General features: G+C 44.4%; 1 protein-coding gene across 6 annotated transcripts in view; it reads left to right on the forward strand.

Moving 5' to 3' along the window:
* The window catches only part of Ccdc93 (coiled-coil domain containing 93), a 90,213-nt gene that overhangs the window by 38,408 nt on the left and 31,976 nt on the right, over positions 1–19,829 (forward strand). For all 6 annotated transcript variants that reach the window (XR_003850827.1, XR_003850828.1, XM_029567495.1 and 3 more), the window contains exons 12-16: positions 14,337–14,453; positions 16,551–16,613; positions 17,217–17,290; positions 19,263–19,344; positions 19,660–19,731. Coding sequence is in view for 4 of the 6 variants with exons in the window: in XM_029567495.1 (XP_029423355.1) it covers positions 14,337–14,453; positions 16,551–16,613; positions 17,217–17,290; positions 19,263–19,344; positions 19,660–19,731 (408 nt within the window). In the remaining 2 variants the exon portion in view is untranslated. The remainder of the gene's footprint in view (positions 1–14,336; positions 14,454–16,550; positions 16,614–17,216; positions 17,291–19,262; positions 19,345–19,659; positions 19,732–19,829) is intronic.

Raw genomic sequence — 19,829 nt, forward strand, 5'->3', positions numbered from 1 at the left:
TTGTGGGAATTGATTCTCTCCTTCCATTATGTTGGTCCCAGGAATCAAACTCAGGTTGCCAGGACTGGCAGCAAACACCTTTATCCACTGGGCCATCTCACCGATGGTGAGGGCCATCTCATCTCTCAACAGTCTTTTTAAATTATACTCAGTTCTGTAACTAGATTTCAGTGACTCTGAATTCCAGGTCATCCCAGTTTTGCCATCCTATCTGCTTACCCTCATACTACTTGTCAAGTAAGATCTTTGTACTCACTGTGACATACTTAAGCTTTATTCTCCTTTTGTGTTTTGTATCTAATTTAAAGTACAAATGCATTCTTAGTTTTATCATGGTTCTATTTTCATTCAAGTTCTTTCATGAAATCTAGTTATTGCTTAGTTTGTTTGCGTCTTACTCTTTTGCCAGAACTCTCTAGCCAAAGGCTAGTTGCTTTCAACTAGGACCACATCTGTGATGGCACGAGTTGGGCTTACTGCTGGTTGTATTGAGGAAGAACACACACACCAGGTGGAGTTGCAGAGCACCTAGTAAGATGGTGTTAGAAAGGTGCCAGCACGCCAGGCATGGTGGTACATACCCTTAATCCCAGTACTTATGAAACAGAGACAGGATATTCTTTTCTGGTTTGGGAAGAGTCTGTATATGGGACTTTGTTTTGTGTTGGATAATACAAGCAAGTGTCTATGAATATGACTCTTAGTACATCTTATATATAAGACAGAAAGGAAGAATCAGGGTTAAAGCTGTGAATGTAAAATAACCAGTTTAAGGGCTGCTTGGTCATTTCTCTGACTTGAACACTATGTTTGGTCCCTGTTCAGATGTGACTAAGTGGCCATGTTTCTGCCTAGGCTTTTCTCGCTCTCAGTCACAAGGTGGACTGATCTGATCTTGGCACTCTTTGAAGGTGCTTATATTTACTACCAAAGCTTGCTGATAGTGCAGCTTAACTTCCAGCCTTGCTGATGGTGCCAGGCTGGTTCTCAGATGTCCAGGGCTGCTTTTTACATTCTCGGGTTGTTTGAACAGTTACCTACAATTGTATATCAGTATGACCACAATTGTAGTCACTGGGAATGCCATACATTATTAGGCTCAGTTCCTGTGGGTTAACAGGTGGTCACAGCTTGGCAGGATCTTGTTTCACAGTCTCTCAAGGCAGCAGTTATGGTACTAACCAGGGCTATGCCTCCTCCAAAGCTCTGTGGGAATAGTCTGCTTCCAAATGGATGTTAGCAGATATCAGTTCCTTTTGAGTAATGATTGAGGTCATCAGTTTTTGCTGCTGTTAGCTTGAGGCTACCTTCAGTTCCCTGTTCCCTGAGTCTTCCCAACATTTCCACTCATCACAGCCGGCATCTGGGGCTGGGCTGCAGCTCAGCTGGTTGAGTGCCTCCCTACCATGCACAAGGTTTTGGGATGGATTCCCAGTACCATATAAATAGGGAATGGTGGTACAGGCTTATAATCCCTGCACTTGGAAGGTAGAGACAGGATGATCAGAACTTGCATAGCAAGTTCAAGGCCAACTTGACACACAGTAAACCCTATATAAAATAAAAGCAACTAAAGGTGGGAACTGGCTCAGTGGGTAAGAGTACTTGCCATACAAGCATGAGTTCCTGAGTTCAGATCTTTAGCACCCATGGAAGAAGCTGAATGTGGCTATGTATGCCTGTTTCTCTAGCACTGGAGAGGGGACAAACGGGAAAATCACTGGGCCTTGCTGGCCACCAGCCTAGCTCTAGGTTCAGCATGAGGCTGTCTCAATAGAATAGAGTGGACAGTGATAGAGGACAGTCGATGTCCTTCTGTGTACACATGTACACAGGCATGAGCATCTCTTACACACACAGACACACACGCACATTCACCACCACTACCGTCCCCTCCACACACAAAGTTTTTTTTTTTTTTTTTTAAGAAAATATTTTTTTAAGCCATCAAGAGGGCCAGCTGGGTAAAGGTGCTTGCTGCCAAGCCTGACGAGCTGAATTGGTCCCCAGGAGCCTTGTGGTAGGAGAGAACTGACTTTTGCAAGGTGTCCCCTCACTTTCACAAGAGTGCCATGGCACAAACACTCAACACGTGCACACACAAATAAAGTATAAGAAATCTTTATTAAAAGCCAGCAAGAGAGGGTATCTGCTTGCAGGACTGACTTTATCATTCTCATAGAACATACTGGAGTCATTCATGACTCACACAGTTCCTGCACACTTGCTCTACTCTCTGTTGGAAGCAAGTCAGAGGCCCCACCTAGTCTCAAACAGCTGTGAGTACACTAAGGCAGGTGTGAACAGAGGGGTAGGGTCCTGGGCTGTGTTAGGCTTTCACACACTGGCCACTCACTTGGCCCCTTTATCTTAGTGTCGTAGACTGAGCTGAAAATAGACTCCGACATTTTGCCTCTGGTTGCTGCTGCTGCTTTCAATTGTTTTGGAAATAAAGCCTTTAGAGGTAGAGATGAGGTTGAAGAGTGCTCAGGAGAAAACCCATTGGTGCTATTTATGGAAAACCCAAGCCAGACTGTACCAGCATGCATTTCTGCTTAGTGAAGGGGAAAGGACCAGATAATTTTTGAAGAGTGAAGTATAAAAAAGATTTTTGTGACCAGGAATAAATTGAACAGGACGTCTGTAGCTAGTGCTTGGAAAGTGGACAGGTATTGAGTATAAAAATGAGGAGAAAAATAAATAAATATGTACAGACTTGTCTTTCATTTATAAGATTCACAGGTTCTCCTGACAGCATAGCATGATAAAAAATCTATGTGTTTCCAAGCTGTCTGTGGGATGTATTACTCAATTTAATGTGCTCTGTGTGAGGCAGAAGGGAAGAGAGATGAGACAATGCTTCTGTGGTATAACATCCGGAGGCTCTGGGCCTGGTACCTTCATCTCCCTGTTTCCAACCAGCTAACACACTTTCCAGAATGTTCTAGAAGGCCTCACTGTGATTTTTCAGTGTTGATGTCTAATTTTCCCAGTATATCACAGCTTTCATTTTAACACAGAAGAGACTGTTACTATAATTTATAGACAACTAAGTAGCTCGATTCCAAAAACAACTCTGACCCAGAAACCTCTTTAGAAGTCAGTTGAAAGAACCAGGCCAGAGCATCTGCAAGGTCCTTAGAGCATGGGAAGGGGCAGCACCTCATGCTATAAACTGACAGCCATACGCACCTTAGTATTTAGTCAGGCTTGGCTGACATCTCTGTGATAAATCTCTCATGGGGCCCTAGTATACTTTATAGGTCTAGAGGTTCGATGTCTTCGCCAAACAATCTACCTTAAATGCCTTCTCTCTAGGTATTTTGTAATCTGTTATTTGATTCACAAACTTTTTCTTTCTTTTGTGTGTGCATGGTGTGTGTGTGTGTATATGTATATACATGGGTGTGTGGAGATGAGAGAACAACCTCGACCTGGTCCTCACCTTCCACCTTGTTTGAAGCAGGGTCTCTCATGTTTCGCACTGTGCTGGGTACTGCATGTTGTCTGGCCCATGAGCTTCTAGGAAATTCCCCTGTCTCTGCCTCCCATCTTTACAGTGCGAGTGCTAAGCCATCTCCCCGCCAACATTTTTTAATTCTAAAAGATTATGTAATTATGTAATTCTTTTTAACATTTATTTTTTGTGTATGTGTGGGTCATGTACATTCCATGGTGCACTGGTAGAAGTCAGAAGACAACTTGAAGAAGTTGGTTCCCTCCTCCCACCATGTGGGTCTTGGAGATCAAACTCCATTGCCAGGCTTAGCAGCAAGTACTTTTGTAAGCACTTTTACCCACTAAGTCATCTCACCAACCCAAGATCATTTAATTCTTACAAGCTGTCTTCTTGCTTATGATCTACTGGCTCCCTGTATCTTCATACACTCCAGTGCACTTGATACTACTTGTCGATGTGGATGTGGATCACATTTTATTCTTTAACCAGGCGCCACACTGACAAGTGTTGGTGCTGGGTCACTGCATGTGCATATTAAGGAGGGTCATTCATTCTCTGGTTCTATAGAGCTCTAGTAGTTTCCAGGTTTGAATGCGTTGAAGATCTGCCTGTTTGGCCAGCCAATAGGGAGAAGCAGGGAAGGGGCTGCCCCTGGGCCTGTGGCAACCATGTGCTCACCATCCCACCTCCTACCTTAAACACTTTGGAGGCAAAGCTGAACATGCTAAGAATGGACCACAAAAGTGAGTGGATGTGGTACAGCATGAAGGTTCATACAGCATCACACTAAGGCTTTTAAACGCTAGAGAAGTTTTCTCTTTTTTTAATGTGTGTGTGTGTGTGTGTGTGTGTGTGTGTGTGTGTGTGATTTTACGCTAGAGAGATTTTTTCTTTTTTTTTTGTGTGTGTGTGTGTGTGTGTGTGTGTGTGTGTGTGTGTGTGTGTGTGTGTGTTTACCACAGAACACATTATCCCATTTTCATCCAGTTCCTTTTAAAGCACAGCATCTTGGGCTTGGTGGGTCAAGGTGCTGTTGCCAAGCCTGATGACCTGAGTTTAATCCCTGGGACCTACATGGTGGAAGGAGAGAACTGACTCATGCAAGTTATCCTCACTTCCACATGTGTGTTAAGGTTTAAAAATAAATATGGGGCTTGAGACAAACCTAGTGATTAAGAGCACTGGCTGCTCTTGAAGAGGACCTGGGTTCAATTCCCAGAACTGACATGGCAGTTAATAGCCATCTGTATCTCTAGTTCCAGGGAATCTGACACCCTCTTCTGACCTCTGAGGGCATTGCATGACACAGCTGCCCTTACACACATTTAGGCAATATACTTATATAAATTTTAAAAATTTATTTTTCATAAGTGTCTTATCTGATAAACATAATTTTCATTGGCTAAGTTTTTTGTATTTTTATTGAATTTTTGTGTATATCATATATAACATCTCAATTATCTTTATACCTCCTTCCCCATCAGCATCTTCCTATACCCCCCTCAACTGGATTTCATGCATCTGTCATTTATGTTAAGACCTATCAAGTCAAGTTGCTGTCTCTTGGCATCCCTCAGTGCAGGTTCACCCACTCTAATCTAGTCAGCCTATCCAGAGTCACTCCCTTAAAGCTTTTCCCCACCCAGCAGTAATCAGCTGCCATGTAGTTCTTCAGTTGAGATTGGGGCCTGCTGCCCATTTCCCCAGTTCTATACTGGATTTTTGTCTCAAGCAAATAAAAAATAAAATATTTTTTTTAAAAAAGAAAGTTTGTGGTGGAATTTTTCAAAAAAAAAAGATTTAAAAATAAATAAATATGAAAAATATGGGCTCCCAGCCAGGGTCCTGTGAGCCTCTTCCCATTCCCATAGTGAGATGTGTTTTTGATCCCAAGGAGACCTATTTATGGAGAGCATTATTCTCCTAATGAATTTGGAAGTTTTCCTATCCAACAATTAAATTCTGGCCCACCACTTCTGACCTTTTGATTCTGGGGACTGAGCTCTCATTTTGTCAGAAACTCACCTCTGTCTTAGAGCACTGGGGACGTCAGCAGGTAATTAGAGCCTGGGGCAGTCCAGGGATGCAAATGGAAAAATACAACTCTGGAAAATGTAGACAGCCACACTGGCTTTATACAGATTGGCAGATTTGACCCTTCACTTAATGGTGTTTTATATTATGTTATGTTTTTATAAAATACATTTTCTTATTCTTTGACATTTTTATACATGTAAATACTTTATCGTGGTCATTTTCACCCCAATCGTCCTCTCTCATGCCACTCCTACTGAACCCCTTCTTCCCAACAAGTCCACCTCCTATTTTCATTGTTTTTGTCTTGTGTGTATGTGTGTGACAGCTTAAGTAAGCCTGCTTACACGAGCATGGGTGGTGGTACACCACTGAAGAATGTGATGACTCCCCCTCCAGCAGCCATCAAATGCCCATAGCTCCTCAGGGAGGGGTGTGGCCTCATAAGCCCCTCCCCTGTCCATACTGGAATGTTGACTGGCTTGATCTTATGCTGGTCTTGTGCAGGCAGCCTCAGCTGCTGTGAGTTCCTGAGTATGATGGCCGTGTGTGTCACAGCACCCCTCCCCATCTTCTGACTCTTGACTCTCTCTTCACACACACAGTGTGCTTCAGAGAGGGTGATATAGATGTCCAATTTAGGGCAGAGCACTCACCCTCACTTATTCAACGCAGTCTGACCAGTTCACATGACAATTTCTATTACAACTTCCAGTGCCTCCACTGGAGGAGAGTGCCTCTTCAGTTCTGTCACTGACCTGGCCAGCATGCCTGGTGACCCTCCAGAGGGTGAATGACAGTGGCTGCTGATGCATGAAGCTGAGGGTTGAAGCTCTGTTCTTCTAGGGAGAATCTCTTCTACTTGGACACCTTAGCACAGTTTACAGAGTCCTGAATGGCAGGTGTGTGTTTGGTTTGGGATTTGGAGACAGGATCTCGTGAAGCCCAAGCTGACCTCAAAATCATAGTGTCTGAGGACAATGTTGAACTCTCAGTCTTCCGGCTTCTACCCCGTGAGTGCTGGGATTGTGCACCAGCCCCTGGACTCCTGACTTGTTTTTGTTGGAGTGCTGGTATCCAATAGATGTAGATGGCAGAACTACACAAGGCTGTCCTGTCTTTACACCTCATTGCATATTTTTGTCTCTTGCACCGACCTCAAGGTTTATGTCTGGCATTTACTACTCAATTGTAAAATGAAAGCAAGGTTTTGACAGATGTTCTTAGGGAAGAATGGCAACTGTAGTGGGAACATGTCTCTTCCAGGATTTCCACATTCACTTGTGACCTCCTAGAATTTTAGCTTTCTTCCTAGGTCATGGGTTGTTTTAGAGGGAAAAAAAAAATGAGCTATTCCATGTTGTCTGTTTGGGGTTTTTTTGCAATTGGAGGGTCACTCAAGATGCCAGAATCTGAAGTTCTTTTGATCTGTTTGGAGAACTTCAGTCCCTGTGTGAGACGGCAGGGTGTGCGGGGCTCCGCTCATTTTCAGAGTGACTAGAATGTAGTAGGAGGAAGGGAGTGCTTAGGGGAAGTTCCTGTGTCTGGAAGAAAGTTAAGACTAGTTCCATGGTCAAGTGCTTGCCTATGCACAAGCTCAAAAAAAAAAAAGTGGGTGAGGGGAAAGTTAGTTAGTACATAACCTTTAAGGTCTCCTTCAATTGTGAAAGGACATTGTTTTAGATAATCATTTCTTCTTTCTCCTGGGTATTTACCATTTTGAACTAGACTAATTCCATCAAGTGACATTTCAAGCCACCTCCCCTGAGAACAGACATTGTGAATATCTGTCATATTAGAAAATATCAGATCTACAGCAGAGTCTGTCTTAATCCATGCTGCCGTTCCACCAGCACGCTCTTAATCTGCAGTGTTGAACAAAATGGGATCACATTAGCCCTCACTCCGGTGTAAACACAGAGGGTATGTTTGTAGACAGGGAGCATTATTTGACAGGTGTTGCATTTTGCAGATAGTTAAGATGCCCTAGGATTTAAACTCTTTCCTATCAGTAAAAGTGTAAAGTCCCCTCTTGTCTTCTTCATCTGTCCAACCCTGTGCTGTCATTCAGGGTGTAGCGTGGTCCTCTTCAGCTTGCTCTCACAGTGAAACTGTCAGCCAATGTCAGATGAGCCGTTTCTGCCTTCAGTTGGATTCTTTTAGTTTTAAGGAGGATATTGGAAAGAAACAAAAATTTTAGACAGTTTATTGAACGTTCTGTTGGAACAAAGCAATGGGATTTCCTTTGGCTAGGTTAAGAACTGTCCTCACAAAAGCTCTGGACTAAACTACTTTGTGTGTCCAAAATCTTCCTAACTAGACAAGCCAGCTTCCTGTAGCCCCATGTCTAGACTCCAAGGCAAATGTGGGAACTCACAAATGATATATACAGTGGACCTGTGACTATACGTATTTGTCATTTCAGTTGGAGTAGAGAAATGTTTCAGTATGGAAATGGTACTTAATATCCTGGTATTACGATGAATTGATACTTTGTAAATGAAAATTTGAAAGACTACAGGAGCAAGAGAGATGGTTCGGTGGGAGATGATGGTTCAGTGGGTAAAGTGCTTGCCACAAAAACATGAAGACCCAAGTTCGATCCCCAGTACCCATGTAAGAAAACCGGATGCATTCCTGCACATCTTTAATCCTAATCTTGGGAGTTGCAGACAGGAGGAACTCTGGGGCTCACTGGCCAGGCAAACTAGCTGAATCAGTGAGTTCCAGGTTCAGTGAGAGACCCTGTCACAAAAACAATAAGATGAATAATGAGGAAGACACCGAACCTCAACCTCTGGCCTGCATACACATGTGCTCACAGAAGTGCACCTACCCACACAAACATGTATATACACCACACACACACACACACACACACGAGAAATGCTACATAGAATGAGTACTGAGGGTATTTTGAAATCCCTTGTTTCTTGGAGCATAGTCTAATAAAGGTTAAGATACAAGTTGGAAAGACTTCAGGATTCTTTTACTATGTCCAGTGAGAGAGTGGGTCAGAAAGGGATCCTTTCCCTTCTCAGTTTTATGAAATGCTTAACCCCTTGGTGGGCTCATTCCATTTGGTATCTCAAACAGTGCGTCCATTCTTGAGTTCCAGTCACTGAGTAGATTCCAGAGGAGCCAGACCCTTAAATTAGGTAGCTTTCTCAGCATGTTTAGCTTCAGCCCCTCTTTAAAGATTTCTGAAAATTTCAAGAACCAAATAGCTTGTATGTGTTATATATAATTGTGTATATTAAAGCACTTACAGATAATAATCAGTGAATGATATTAACATTAGAGCAACAATGTCATGTGTAACATCTTGAAATTTTCACTGCATAGTTACAACAAAATGAGTGAAAAGGGCAGGTGTCCCTTAGTATCCTTATCATTAATATGAAAAGAGCCCTGAAAGGGTCTTGAGGGACTCTAGCTCAAAATTCAGCCAGTGGGGTTGAGGGGAGTCAGAAGAGGAAAAAGGCATGGGATTCAGATAGCTTGAAAATCCTTTTTCCAGTTATCAAAATAGCCACTGTTTTTCATTCAAGAAAGGGTCTTACGAATGAATTTCAGGAAGGGGTTTAATACAAATGTATATGGACCACATTTTCTAATGAGAGGACAGAAATCGTAGAGAATGCAGTTTTTATTTTCAAGACTGTTTATAAAAGCAGTTGATGGGAGGCAGGAAAGCTGAGTTTGAAGCCAGCTTGGGCCACATAGTGAGTTACAGGAAAGCCTGATCTACATAATGAGCCTCTGTCTCAAAACACACGAACAGAAAATAGGATTGGGGATGTGCTTCTGTTGATAGTGCTTGCCTAGTATGCATGAAACCTGGATTTGATCCTAGGTACTGCATGTACCTGGCATGGTGGTGCATGCCTATAAATCCCAGCACTCAAGAGGTGGAGGCAGGAGGATACCAAATTCAAGGCCACCCTCTACTGCAAAGCCAGTTCTAGGGCAGCCTGGACTACATGCATACTTACACACAGGTTGATCAACAGGAAAACCTGGTAAGAACCTGAGATATGCTACCTCCACCAAAGCCAGGGAACTAAATTGAAATGGTGGGTCCTCAGCCCCCTACAGACAGGAAGGAGCCAGAGGTTGTTATGGAAAGGGAAAGAGTGCCTGGATCACTGGAGTCAGGACACTCAAGAACAACCTACATATCAAATAGATATGCCATGAAGGATAGGTCCATGAGTGGGGAACTGATAATTTCAAACAAAACAGAAGGCTTATCTAATTCATAAAATGTTCTTAGGCTGTGCCTGTGACACTTTGGAGGTCAGTGTCAAGGAATCTTAAGTTTAATATTAAAATCCAAAGCTGAAATTACCTATAAGAAAAAAGCTATAAAAGTGGCCAAATTAATAACATTGTTAGGATGATCCAGTCCAAATGGAGAAGGTACAGTTAGTTCCTTGTAATCCTGTTTTTGAAAAGTGATTTGGAAGTACAGAAGGGATGATCTTTGCTCCTCCCCCTTTTCTTCTACCTTCAAATAGTTTTCAGAAATAATTTCTCCTTTCCAAGACTATAGGTTGTATCTTGATGTATACAAAATTAGTCTTTGAAAGTTAACTCCAATTTCCAGAAATCCAACAAGCTGAGTGTCGTAGTTTCTTACCCTATCACTATGATAAAATACCCTGACAAGCAACTCAAAGGATAACAGGTTTATTCTGCCTCACAGTTCAAGGGTAGAGTCTACCATGGCAGGAGAGTCAAGGGGCAGGAGCTTGAAGCAGCTGGTTACATCACATCCACAGACAGGAAGCAGAGAGATGAACCCTGTGCTCAGCTGGCTTTCTCCAATTTAAACAGTCCAGGACCCAAACCAAGAAAATGGTGCACCTACTCTTAGTGTGAGTCTTCCCACCTCAGTTAACCCAGTCAGTGTACTCCCTCTCAGGTGTGTCTGGAGGCTTGTCTTCCAGGTGATTCCAGATCCCATCTCCTTGTCAAATAACACTGTTACACTAAGGCATGTTAGTGGACATTTTCTGAAGTTCCAGGTTGTTATACCTGCTGCTTTGGATTTCTGGTTTTTTTTTGGGGGGGGGGTTGTGTTTTTGTTGTTTTTTTTTTTTTTGGGTTTTTTTTTTTTTTTTTTTTTTTTTTTTTTTAAAAAAAAAAAAAAAAAAAAAAAAAAAAAGAGGACGATAAATCTTTCACTGTGATATATCAAAATAATTTTTTTTTTTTTTGTGTGTGTGTGTGTGTGTGTGTGTGTGTGTATGCTAATGTGTATAGGTGCCCACAGGCTAGGAGTGTCAGATACTCTGCAACTGGAGTTATAGGTGATGGTGAGCTATGGATGATGGAAACCAAATTCAGGTCCTCTGTAAGAGCAGCAAGCACTCAACCACTGGGCCATCTCTCCAACCCTAGGGCTTTCTGTTTCTCTTCTGGCCTGAAAATCTACAATATACAAAATGATATTCCTGACTGTTCCCTGCAGCCATTCCTAGCCGATTGGTTCCAACTTCCAGAGTTACTAAACAGCAAAACAAAAACGTCATGTGTTAACAATGTTTTACTAAATTATTCAGAGAAAGCCTTAAAGTGAAATAGTGTTTATGACTGCAATATTTCCTCCTCCTCATTTCCCATCTCTTTTCCCAGTGTTGCATCTTTTACACTTTCAAGGCCATGATCACTGATACATAGGGAAAGTCAAGTGACTCAAGTAGGTCTGTTGTATTTAGGATGGAAATCAATGATTAGCTTAGAATTTAAGGGACGTTTGACTGTTTAATAAAGCTGTCCACAATAATCCAAAAATGCTTTAAGGATAGCTATTACAGTGAAGTAGGCCTTTTTGTTTCTTTTCCCTGGACTTCCCCAGGGTTCCTATCTATCTATCTATCTATGTATCTATCTATCTATCTATCTATCTATCTATCTGCCTATCTATCTGCCTATCTAGTTCTAGTTTGTTTCTCCATTGCTGTGACAAAACACTGACCAATACCACTTGGGGAGGAAAGGGGAAAGGGTTTATTTGGCTTACATCTCTGGGGTCAGACAGTTCATCACTGATGGAGCCCAATGTAGGAACTCAGGACAGGAATCTGGAGGCAGGAGCTGAAGCACAGGCCATGGAGGAACCCTGCTTACTGACTTGCTCCCCTGGCCCTTGCTCAACTTGCTTTCTTCTATGACATAGGCTGACCTGCCCATGGGTGGCACCACTCACAGTGGGTTGGGCCCTCCCTGGGCCCTCCCACATCACTCAATCAAGAAGATGCTCCACAGCCATGACCAGAGGCCAGTCCAATGGAGGCAATTCATCAATTGAGGCTCCCTCTACCCAGGTGTGTCAAGTTGAAAACTAAAGCTATCCAGCACAATTGACCCCTTGTCATTTTGACACACAAATACATCACTATTAAACCACATTCCATTTCTTGTCCCCTAGATAATGTTAATATCACAATATAAGACAGTACAGCCTTAGAAGTCCCACAATTCTTAAAAAAACCCAAACACTTAAAAGTCCATACAGTCTTTTTTAAAAGTCTCTTTTACCTGTGGGCTCCTGTAAAATCTAAAACAAGTACTGTCTTATTTCAAAAGGGAAGAATAGGGCACACCTAAGCAAACTTAAGTCCAGCAAAGTAGCTCAAGGCTGGACAGCTGGGATTCACTTATGATCTTCAGGGCTCCAAAGGGTTCTGGCAGCTCCACTTCTAACTCTGCCATCCACAGCACACACAGCTAGCCTTGTAGACCCAGGCCAGCTCCATTCCATACCAACTACTGCCCTTGGTGGTCATCCCATTGTCCTGGCATCTCCAAAACCTGGCATCTCCACTGAAACTGGGGCTGCACTTTCACCAATGGCCTTTCCTGGCCTCTCAGGGTGCCAAGCCTCAGCTGCTCTCTGTGACCCCTTCACACTTTCAACACCAGAACCATGCAGGAGACTCTTACACATTACCAAGTCCTGCTTCCAGCTTGAGATGGAGGCTCGGGCCCCCTCTTGACCATATCTTTTGTAAAGATTTTGCCACAGTGATGCTGGTCTCGTGTTACTTACAGCTGATTTTTCAGGCCCAGCTAACCAGCATCAGTTGTCCCAGTAAAGCAAAGGTTTCACTTTAGTGGTTCTGGTCTCAATCACAGCTGATTCTTCAGCCCCAGCCAAGTAGAAACCACAGATTCTCAATTCAAAATATTCCATAAACAGCCCTCACAGTCTCTGCTTCCCTTTGAAGTTTCACAAGCCAGGCCTCCACCATCTTCAACTCTTTCAGTATAACTGTTCCAAGCTCCACAGCAACAAACTCGAGCACTCAGTACCTTTGCCAGCCCAAAGTTCCAAATGCTTCTGCATTCCTCCCCAAAACACCAAGGCCAGGTGTGTCACAACAATACCCCACAATCCTGGTACCAATTTCTGTCCTAGTTTGTTTCTCCATTCCTGTGACAAAACATTCTGACCAAGACCAACTTGGGGAGGAAAGGGTTTATTTGGCTTACATCTCCCAGGTCACAGTTCATTAGGGAGCCCAAGGTAGGAACTCAGGGCAGGAACCTGGAGGCAGGAGCTGAAGCACAAACTATGGAGGAACACTGCTTACTGGCTTGCTCCCCTGGCTCCTGCTCCACCTGCTTTATACAACACAGGCCCACCTGCCCATGGTTGGCACCTCCCACAGTGGGTTGGGCCCACCCACATCACTCAGTAATCAAGATGATGCCCCACAGCTATGGCCACAGGCCACTCCAATGGATGTAATTCACCAATTGAGGCTCTGTCTACCCAGATGTGTCAAGTTGACAATTAAAACTATCCAGCACGTGCGCACACACTCGTTTATTTATGTTTATGTGTATGAGTGTTTTACCTGAGTGTATGTAAGTGCACCCATGTCATGCACTACCTACCATGAGACTAGAAACATGTATCAGATCCCCAGAACTAGAATTACAGACTGCCATGTGGGTGCTAGAAGCTGAACCTGGGTCCTCTGCAAAAGCAGCCAGTACTCTTAACTGCTGAGCCATCTCTCCAGCCCCCACATACCCATCCCCTGTTCTTAAAGCAAAGGTTTCTATTTGCTTTCTACACCATGCTGCTTCCTTCTCTTTTTAATTACATTTATTCTTTTACAAGAGTGAGATGTATGTGGGGAGGTGTAAGTCAGAGGACAAGTTGCAGGAGTTGGTTCTCTCCCTCCATCATGAGGGGCCTGTGGATTGAACGTGGGTCATCAGGCTTGGTGACAAGCATCTTTACCCACTGAACCATCTCACTAGCCCTTGCTTCCTTCTTAACATTTCTTTGTAATAGTCATCACCTCTTCTAGAAAATGTTTTCCATTCACCTTGTGAAACCATCCAGAAACCTCCCCTTTACCCTCCAATCCTGATGATTGTGTGTATCCTGTTCCGCCTGTCTTCTCCATCACCTCCTCACCTGTACATTTTCAAAGGTTGTCCACAAGTGCCTTTGCTCTCTGAGCCATTTGCTAGCTCCAGTTTGTAACTCGTGATGACTCTCCATGGGCTTATGAAGAGACTGCTAAGACGTCCACTCAAGGCATTCTGAGGCCCCTGTTGCTGGGATGATTTCAGCGTAACCCCAGCTTTGGAACCTGTGCTTTTTGTCTATGCCACAAATGCTAATTCTGCTGACTGGGACCTCAGTCATTGTGTTATGCTGTCCCTGATGAGAGTGTGGCTCTGAAAGGATGTTGTAGATGCTCTGGTTTGGTGTGACTGGCTGCCCAGAACTGCTTTGCTTACACTGAGCAGGGATGGTTCCTTGAATGGAAGTGCATTCATTAAACACTTTGAGCTCTCTCTCTTTTTCCCACAGCAGTCTGAGCTGTCTGCTGAAGAAAGGCCAGAAAAGTTAGGAACCTCCCAGCTGCACCGGCGGAAAGTCATTTCCTTGAACAAGCAGATTCTGCAGAAGACCAAGCACCTGGAGGAGGTGAGTGCTTTTATAGGTCCATTTAAATAAGTGCAACTGTTCTTCAAAGGGGGAAAGTGGGAAAATGAACAGAAGACCTTCATTAAAGGTTGGTCAGAAGCTCCAGAGCAGGGTTTGTGTCTACAGACCTTGAGCCAACCTGGCTGCTCCTGTTTTTGTAAATAAAGTTTAATGTGTGTGTGTGTGTGTGTGTGTGTGTGTATACCTGTGTGTGTATACCTGTGTGTAAGCATGTTCATGTGTGTGAGCACAGTTGTGTGCAAGTGTACATGTGGAACAATTGCAGGTATCTTCCTCGATCCCTGTCCATTTTGTTTACTGAACCAATGCAGCTAGCCTACCTAGCTAGGCTGCCCCAAGAATCCCTTTTCTCCAGTTCCTGAGCGCTGAGATTATAGGCAGGTCACTAAACTCACTCAGCTTTTTGTGTGAGTTCTGGGGGTCTAAACTCCAGGCTTCACTCGTGCACGGTAAGCACTTTATCCCTCTAGCCCTCTCCCTAGCCCCATAAATAATGTTCTGTTGGAAAAGGTGAACACTCACTGATTTTCTTTTGCTCTCTAGCCACCATACCAGAGTATAGTAGTTGCCACAGAGATCAAATGACCCACAAACCTGTCAGGCCCTTTATAAGAAAGGTTTTCTATCCTCTATTATAGAAGATATAGGGCAGGGCTGGAGAAATGGTTCAGAAGTTAAGAGCGCTTGCTGCTCTTGCAGAGGATGGAACTCAGCTCCCAGCACCCACTTCTCTCTGCTGACAACCACCTATAACGCTAGCTTTGGGGGATGCCCTCTCCTGGACTCTACAATCACCCATGTGCGTACACACACACACAGAACTCAGGATTGAATAGCCTGAGTTCAATCCCTGGAACCCCTATGGTTGATGGAAAGAACTGACTCCCACAAGCTGTCCTCTGACCTCCGCACATGCTACATATACATGTGTGCATGTGAGTGTATATGTATGTGTGTGTGTGCATGCATGTACACGCATGTGTTTGTCCTAAGCTCTGAACTACGCTTCAGAGATGAATGCAGAACAAGTTATGATCTCTGCCCATAAGGCCCTGGTGTTTAATGGAGACCTACACTAAATGAAACATCTGTCACACCATTTCGTTATAGCGCTGATGAGGGCTTGAGGAAATCTGGGGAGCTGAGTAGCTGATAGAAGAGCTGACTGAGCCTGAAGTTATGCCTGACTGAGTCTGGAAAGGCATTGACTGAATGAGAGTTCTGCATGGAAGTGTGGAGGAGCCAGGTGGTTACAAAATAATGTAATCAAAGACCAAGGAAGGAGGAGTCTTGACCAGTTTCTGTTTGGTGGTTAGGGAGTCTTGAGTGAGATGCGTGGTGGGCAGAGTGATCAACTACCTGGCAGGTCCATGTTAGGACAGTAGAAGCCACCAAATGGTTGAAGTAGGGGAGTGGCATGCTACGGATTGTTTTGTTTGCTGTCGTATCATGGATAGCTAACGAATGTGCATGGGTGAGACAGGAGTCAGCGAGAACCAGCCTTTAGGAGGCCGTTGCAGTAGGTAAGTTGACAATGGCAGGGAATTGGAAGAAACAAATCATTTTTTCAATTTATTTGTTGTGGGGGAAGGCCAACATGTGGCATGGTACACATGTGAAGGTCAGAGGACAACTTGGAGAAGTCAGTTCTCTCTTTTCACCAATTGGGTCCTGGGGATCGAAATTAGGTCGTCTGACTAGGTGCCAGGCGCTGAGATTAAGTGATAGAAATGTGACAGGATTAAGTGGCAGGATTTATGCAGAACACCTGGTTCATGACCTGATACCTACTTGGTGCATCTTAAATATAGGAGCTGATTTTCATGATTTGTTGTTTGCAAACCTTCTCAAATTCCCACACTGGGCTATGGGTGCAGTTAGGTGGTGGACACCATGATTATTATTCATGAAACCCTGGGTCAATTCTCAAATCCCAAAAACAAAAAGTTGAAAGTTTAAAAACTAAAATTCCTCCAGTTTAAATTAGCTTCAGCCTTTCTGAGCTTCCACCTTCTCATTTGTGAACTGGGGAAAATGATTCTGTTCAAACAAGTGTCCTTTACCTGTCATTTACAGCTGCAGAAGAATCACACCAGCCTCCAAGCCAGGTATAGTGAAAAAAAGAAGACGCTAACAGAGGTGAGCAGATCTCCCTCCTTTGCAGTGACCTCTGGTAAGAAGCATGTCTGACCAGTGCTGCTTGTGAAATGCCGACTTTCCTCGGCCACTGTGGAGGGGGCATGGTTCTGTCCTCAGAGTCTTGTCTATGCGAAGGCTAGATAGTTTCATGGTGGTGCTTGACCCATTTCATCAAGTTATCCCCACTGCTGTGATCTGAGCTTTGAGAGGCAGCTATGGGCTATGAGGGTTGGGAGGGGGGCCCCCTGAGGAAGGCCAGCCTGACAGGGAAGGGCACATAGAACTTGCAAATCTCAGAGCGAATGGCCCCTATACCTCAAAGCATCAGGCTCTGTAATTATAGTTCAGAGTCTCAGTTCCTTGGGACTGGGGAGATGGCTCAGTCAGTAAGTGCTTGTGTAATGTGAAGCCCTTGCCAAGGCTTCCTTAACCAGCAGAATGTTTAGAAGAGTCTGAGAGTCCAATTGTGACCTACCAGGCCCCCTCTCCACTTCATCTCTTTGCTCAGCCATCTGTCCAAAATGAGCCCACAGGGAGGAACATGGAGCACCCCCTTCTATCTGCTTCTAAGTCTCCACAGTGATGCCTGGTTCTCTCTTGCAGCTCAAGAGTCATAGTGAGAAACTAGACAAAGAACAGGCAGCCCTGGAGAAGATGGAAGCCAAAGCTGACCCAGGGTGAGGAGCTTCACCGTGTGACACCAGGTCACCCCCATTTCAACTTCCCTTGTGATCAGAGTAATGTGTTGTTCTGATGCAAAAACAGTGAAAAGGAACTGGGGTGGTAGCTCACTGGGTATAGTACTTGTCTTTCAAGCCTGAGGACCACAGTCTTCATGAAAGAGCTGGGCATGTTGTGGACGCCTGTAATCCTAGAGCTGCAGAGGCACAGACAAGAGGATCCGTGGGTTTGCTGGCAGCCAGCCTGGCCTACATGACAACTCCCAAACCAGTGAGACCCTGTCTCAAAAAACAAGGTAGAGCAGCTGGTAAGATGGCTGGGTATATAACAGTGCTTGCTGCCAAGCCTGACAGCCTGAGTTCAATCCATGGAACCCCTATGGTTGATGGAAAGAACTGATTCCCACAAGTTATCTTCTGACCTCCACACATATTATATATGCACATGCATGCGCGCGCATGTATGCACATATCACACACAAACCATATTCATGCATACTCACACAAAACATGCAATAAAACACTGAAAAAAATTTAATATAGGGTATAGACTCGAGAAATAGATCCTCAGTTAAGAGCACTTCTCTTGAAGAGGTCTGGATTTGGTTCCCAGCACCCATATCAGGGGGCTCACAATCACCTGTAATTCCAGGTCCAGGGATCCAGTGTCTTCTGACCTCTGAGGGCTCCTGCACATATGTGGTTCACATAAACTCAAGCACGCACACAAATGAAGTACAGGGTGGATAGCACCTGAGGAACAACACTTGAGGTTGTCCTCTAGCCTCCATGTGCATGTGCATACATGTGTACCTGCAGACATAAACATGGATGTTCTCTCCACCCCGTTCCAAGCTATCCACTCCACTCTTTATCAGTTTTACATTGGCACACCTTGCATCCATGTCTCCTCAGGAGGGAGCAGTAGTCCTTGATGCTCAGACCAAGCTGACCGAGCTGCTTTAGTTTTTATCCCCTCCCAACACCCTCCTCCCCGCCAAGTAAAATCAGTTATCATTAGAGGAGAGGAAGCACTTAACATTTAACCTTTTCAGCTCTAGAGTTTAGCTTGGATATTCTCCTAAAAGTGTTCATTTGAGTAAAATTGTGAAATCCTAAAGTTGCAGTCACAGAAAGAAGAGACCCGGATCGATGGGCACTCAGCAGGAAGTACCCTCAGATCACATGGTTCTGATTAGAAATTTTATATGAGAAGGAGCAAAATGCTTATAGATGGTTGACATTCTTATTTTGAAATTGGTGCTTTTTAAAATGACCTTTGGCAGCCTGTTTCCCTTTTAGAAAAGACAGTAAGAATGAGTTTAGGGGCTGGAAAGATGACTCATCAGGAAAGAGTGCTTGCTCCATAAGCATGAGAACCTGAGTTCGAATTTCCAGCACCCTTGTAAAATCCAGGCATGGCCACACACACTCCTGTAAGCCTAGTGTCATGGGGAGCAGAGGCAGGAGCACCACTGGGGCTTGCTGACCACCAGTCTAGCTCCAGGTTCAGTGAGTGGCCCTGTCTCAAGGGAATAAGGTAGTGAGGAAAAGAGCAGGATACCAGATGTCCTCCCCTGACCTGCACTGGCATGCCAGGCATGTGCATCTTCATACACACACATGCATACACCACACACACAAGTGGTTTTGATACTGTGTGTTCCCTGAGTATAGTTGAACAGTGAGTGTCACTAATGTATCCAGTACCACTGAAGCCAACTGATGTTTCAACGGTTGACATTTTAATTCTGGAATCCTTTCACATGTGCTGGCATCACTTGAGAGTCTTGAGGATCCAAATGAATAATATCAGAAATGAAGACCTGACCATTTGTGGAGATCCCATTACACACTCTCGGGGAAACAAAGAAAATTAAAACGGAGCCGTGTATCCTCACTCTGGCTTTAGCTGTGCTTTATAAAATCCTAATGGCCTCCATGCGACTGTTTGGTCTTTTCTCCTCAGCATTCTGCAGAGCCTCAGAGCACTGGTAGCCATGAATGAAAATCTAAAAAGTCAGGAGCAGGAGTTTAAAGCACACTGCCGGGTAAGTGTTGCTTGGTGTCGGCAGCCAAGCTTAAACCTGGAGGCTCATGGTTTCCCTCCCCTGTGCTGTTGGGGCATGGCTATCTAATGAAGAGAAAAAGGCAACTCGGGATGGCTCAGCCAGTAAAGGAGTGAGCCCCCAGCCTGAACACCTGAGTTCAGCCCCTGGGACCTACCTGATGGAAGGAGAGAACCAGCTCCACAAGTTGTCCTCTGACCTCCACACTCACCTACATAACAAAATTGTTTTTAAAGAAGGCAGTTAGTTGACCCCGTTGGTAGTTTATCTGAGCTTTCTAAAGGTTCACCTTTCCAGGAGGAGATGGCTCGGCTGCAGAAGGAAATTGAGACCCTGAAAGCGGAGAGATCGCCAGGGGGAGACGAAAAGGTAATGGCTTCAGCTAGTCCTCAGTGCCATCAGCTGCCTTATGGCTTCTGTACCGAGGCTTTCTGCAGTTCCCCGGCGGTGGGGGGGGGGGGGGGGGA

Source organism: Nannospalax galili, unplaced genomic scaffold (assembly GCF_000622305.1).
Source record: "Nannospalax galili isolate Female #2095 unplaced genomic scaffold, S.galili_v1.0 scaffold779, whole genome shotgun sequence".
Taxonomy (NCBI): domain Eukaryota; kingdom Metazoa; phylum Chordata; class Mammalia; order Rodentia; family Spalacidae; genus Nannospalax; species Nannospalax galili.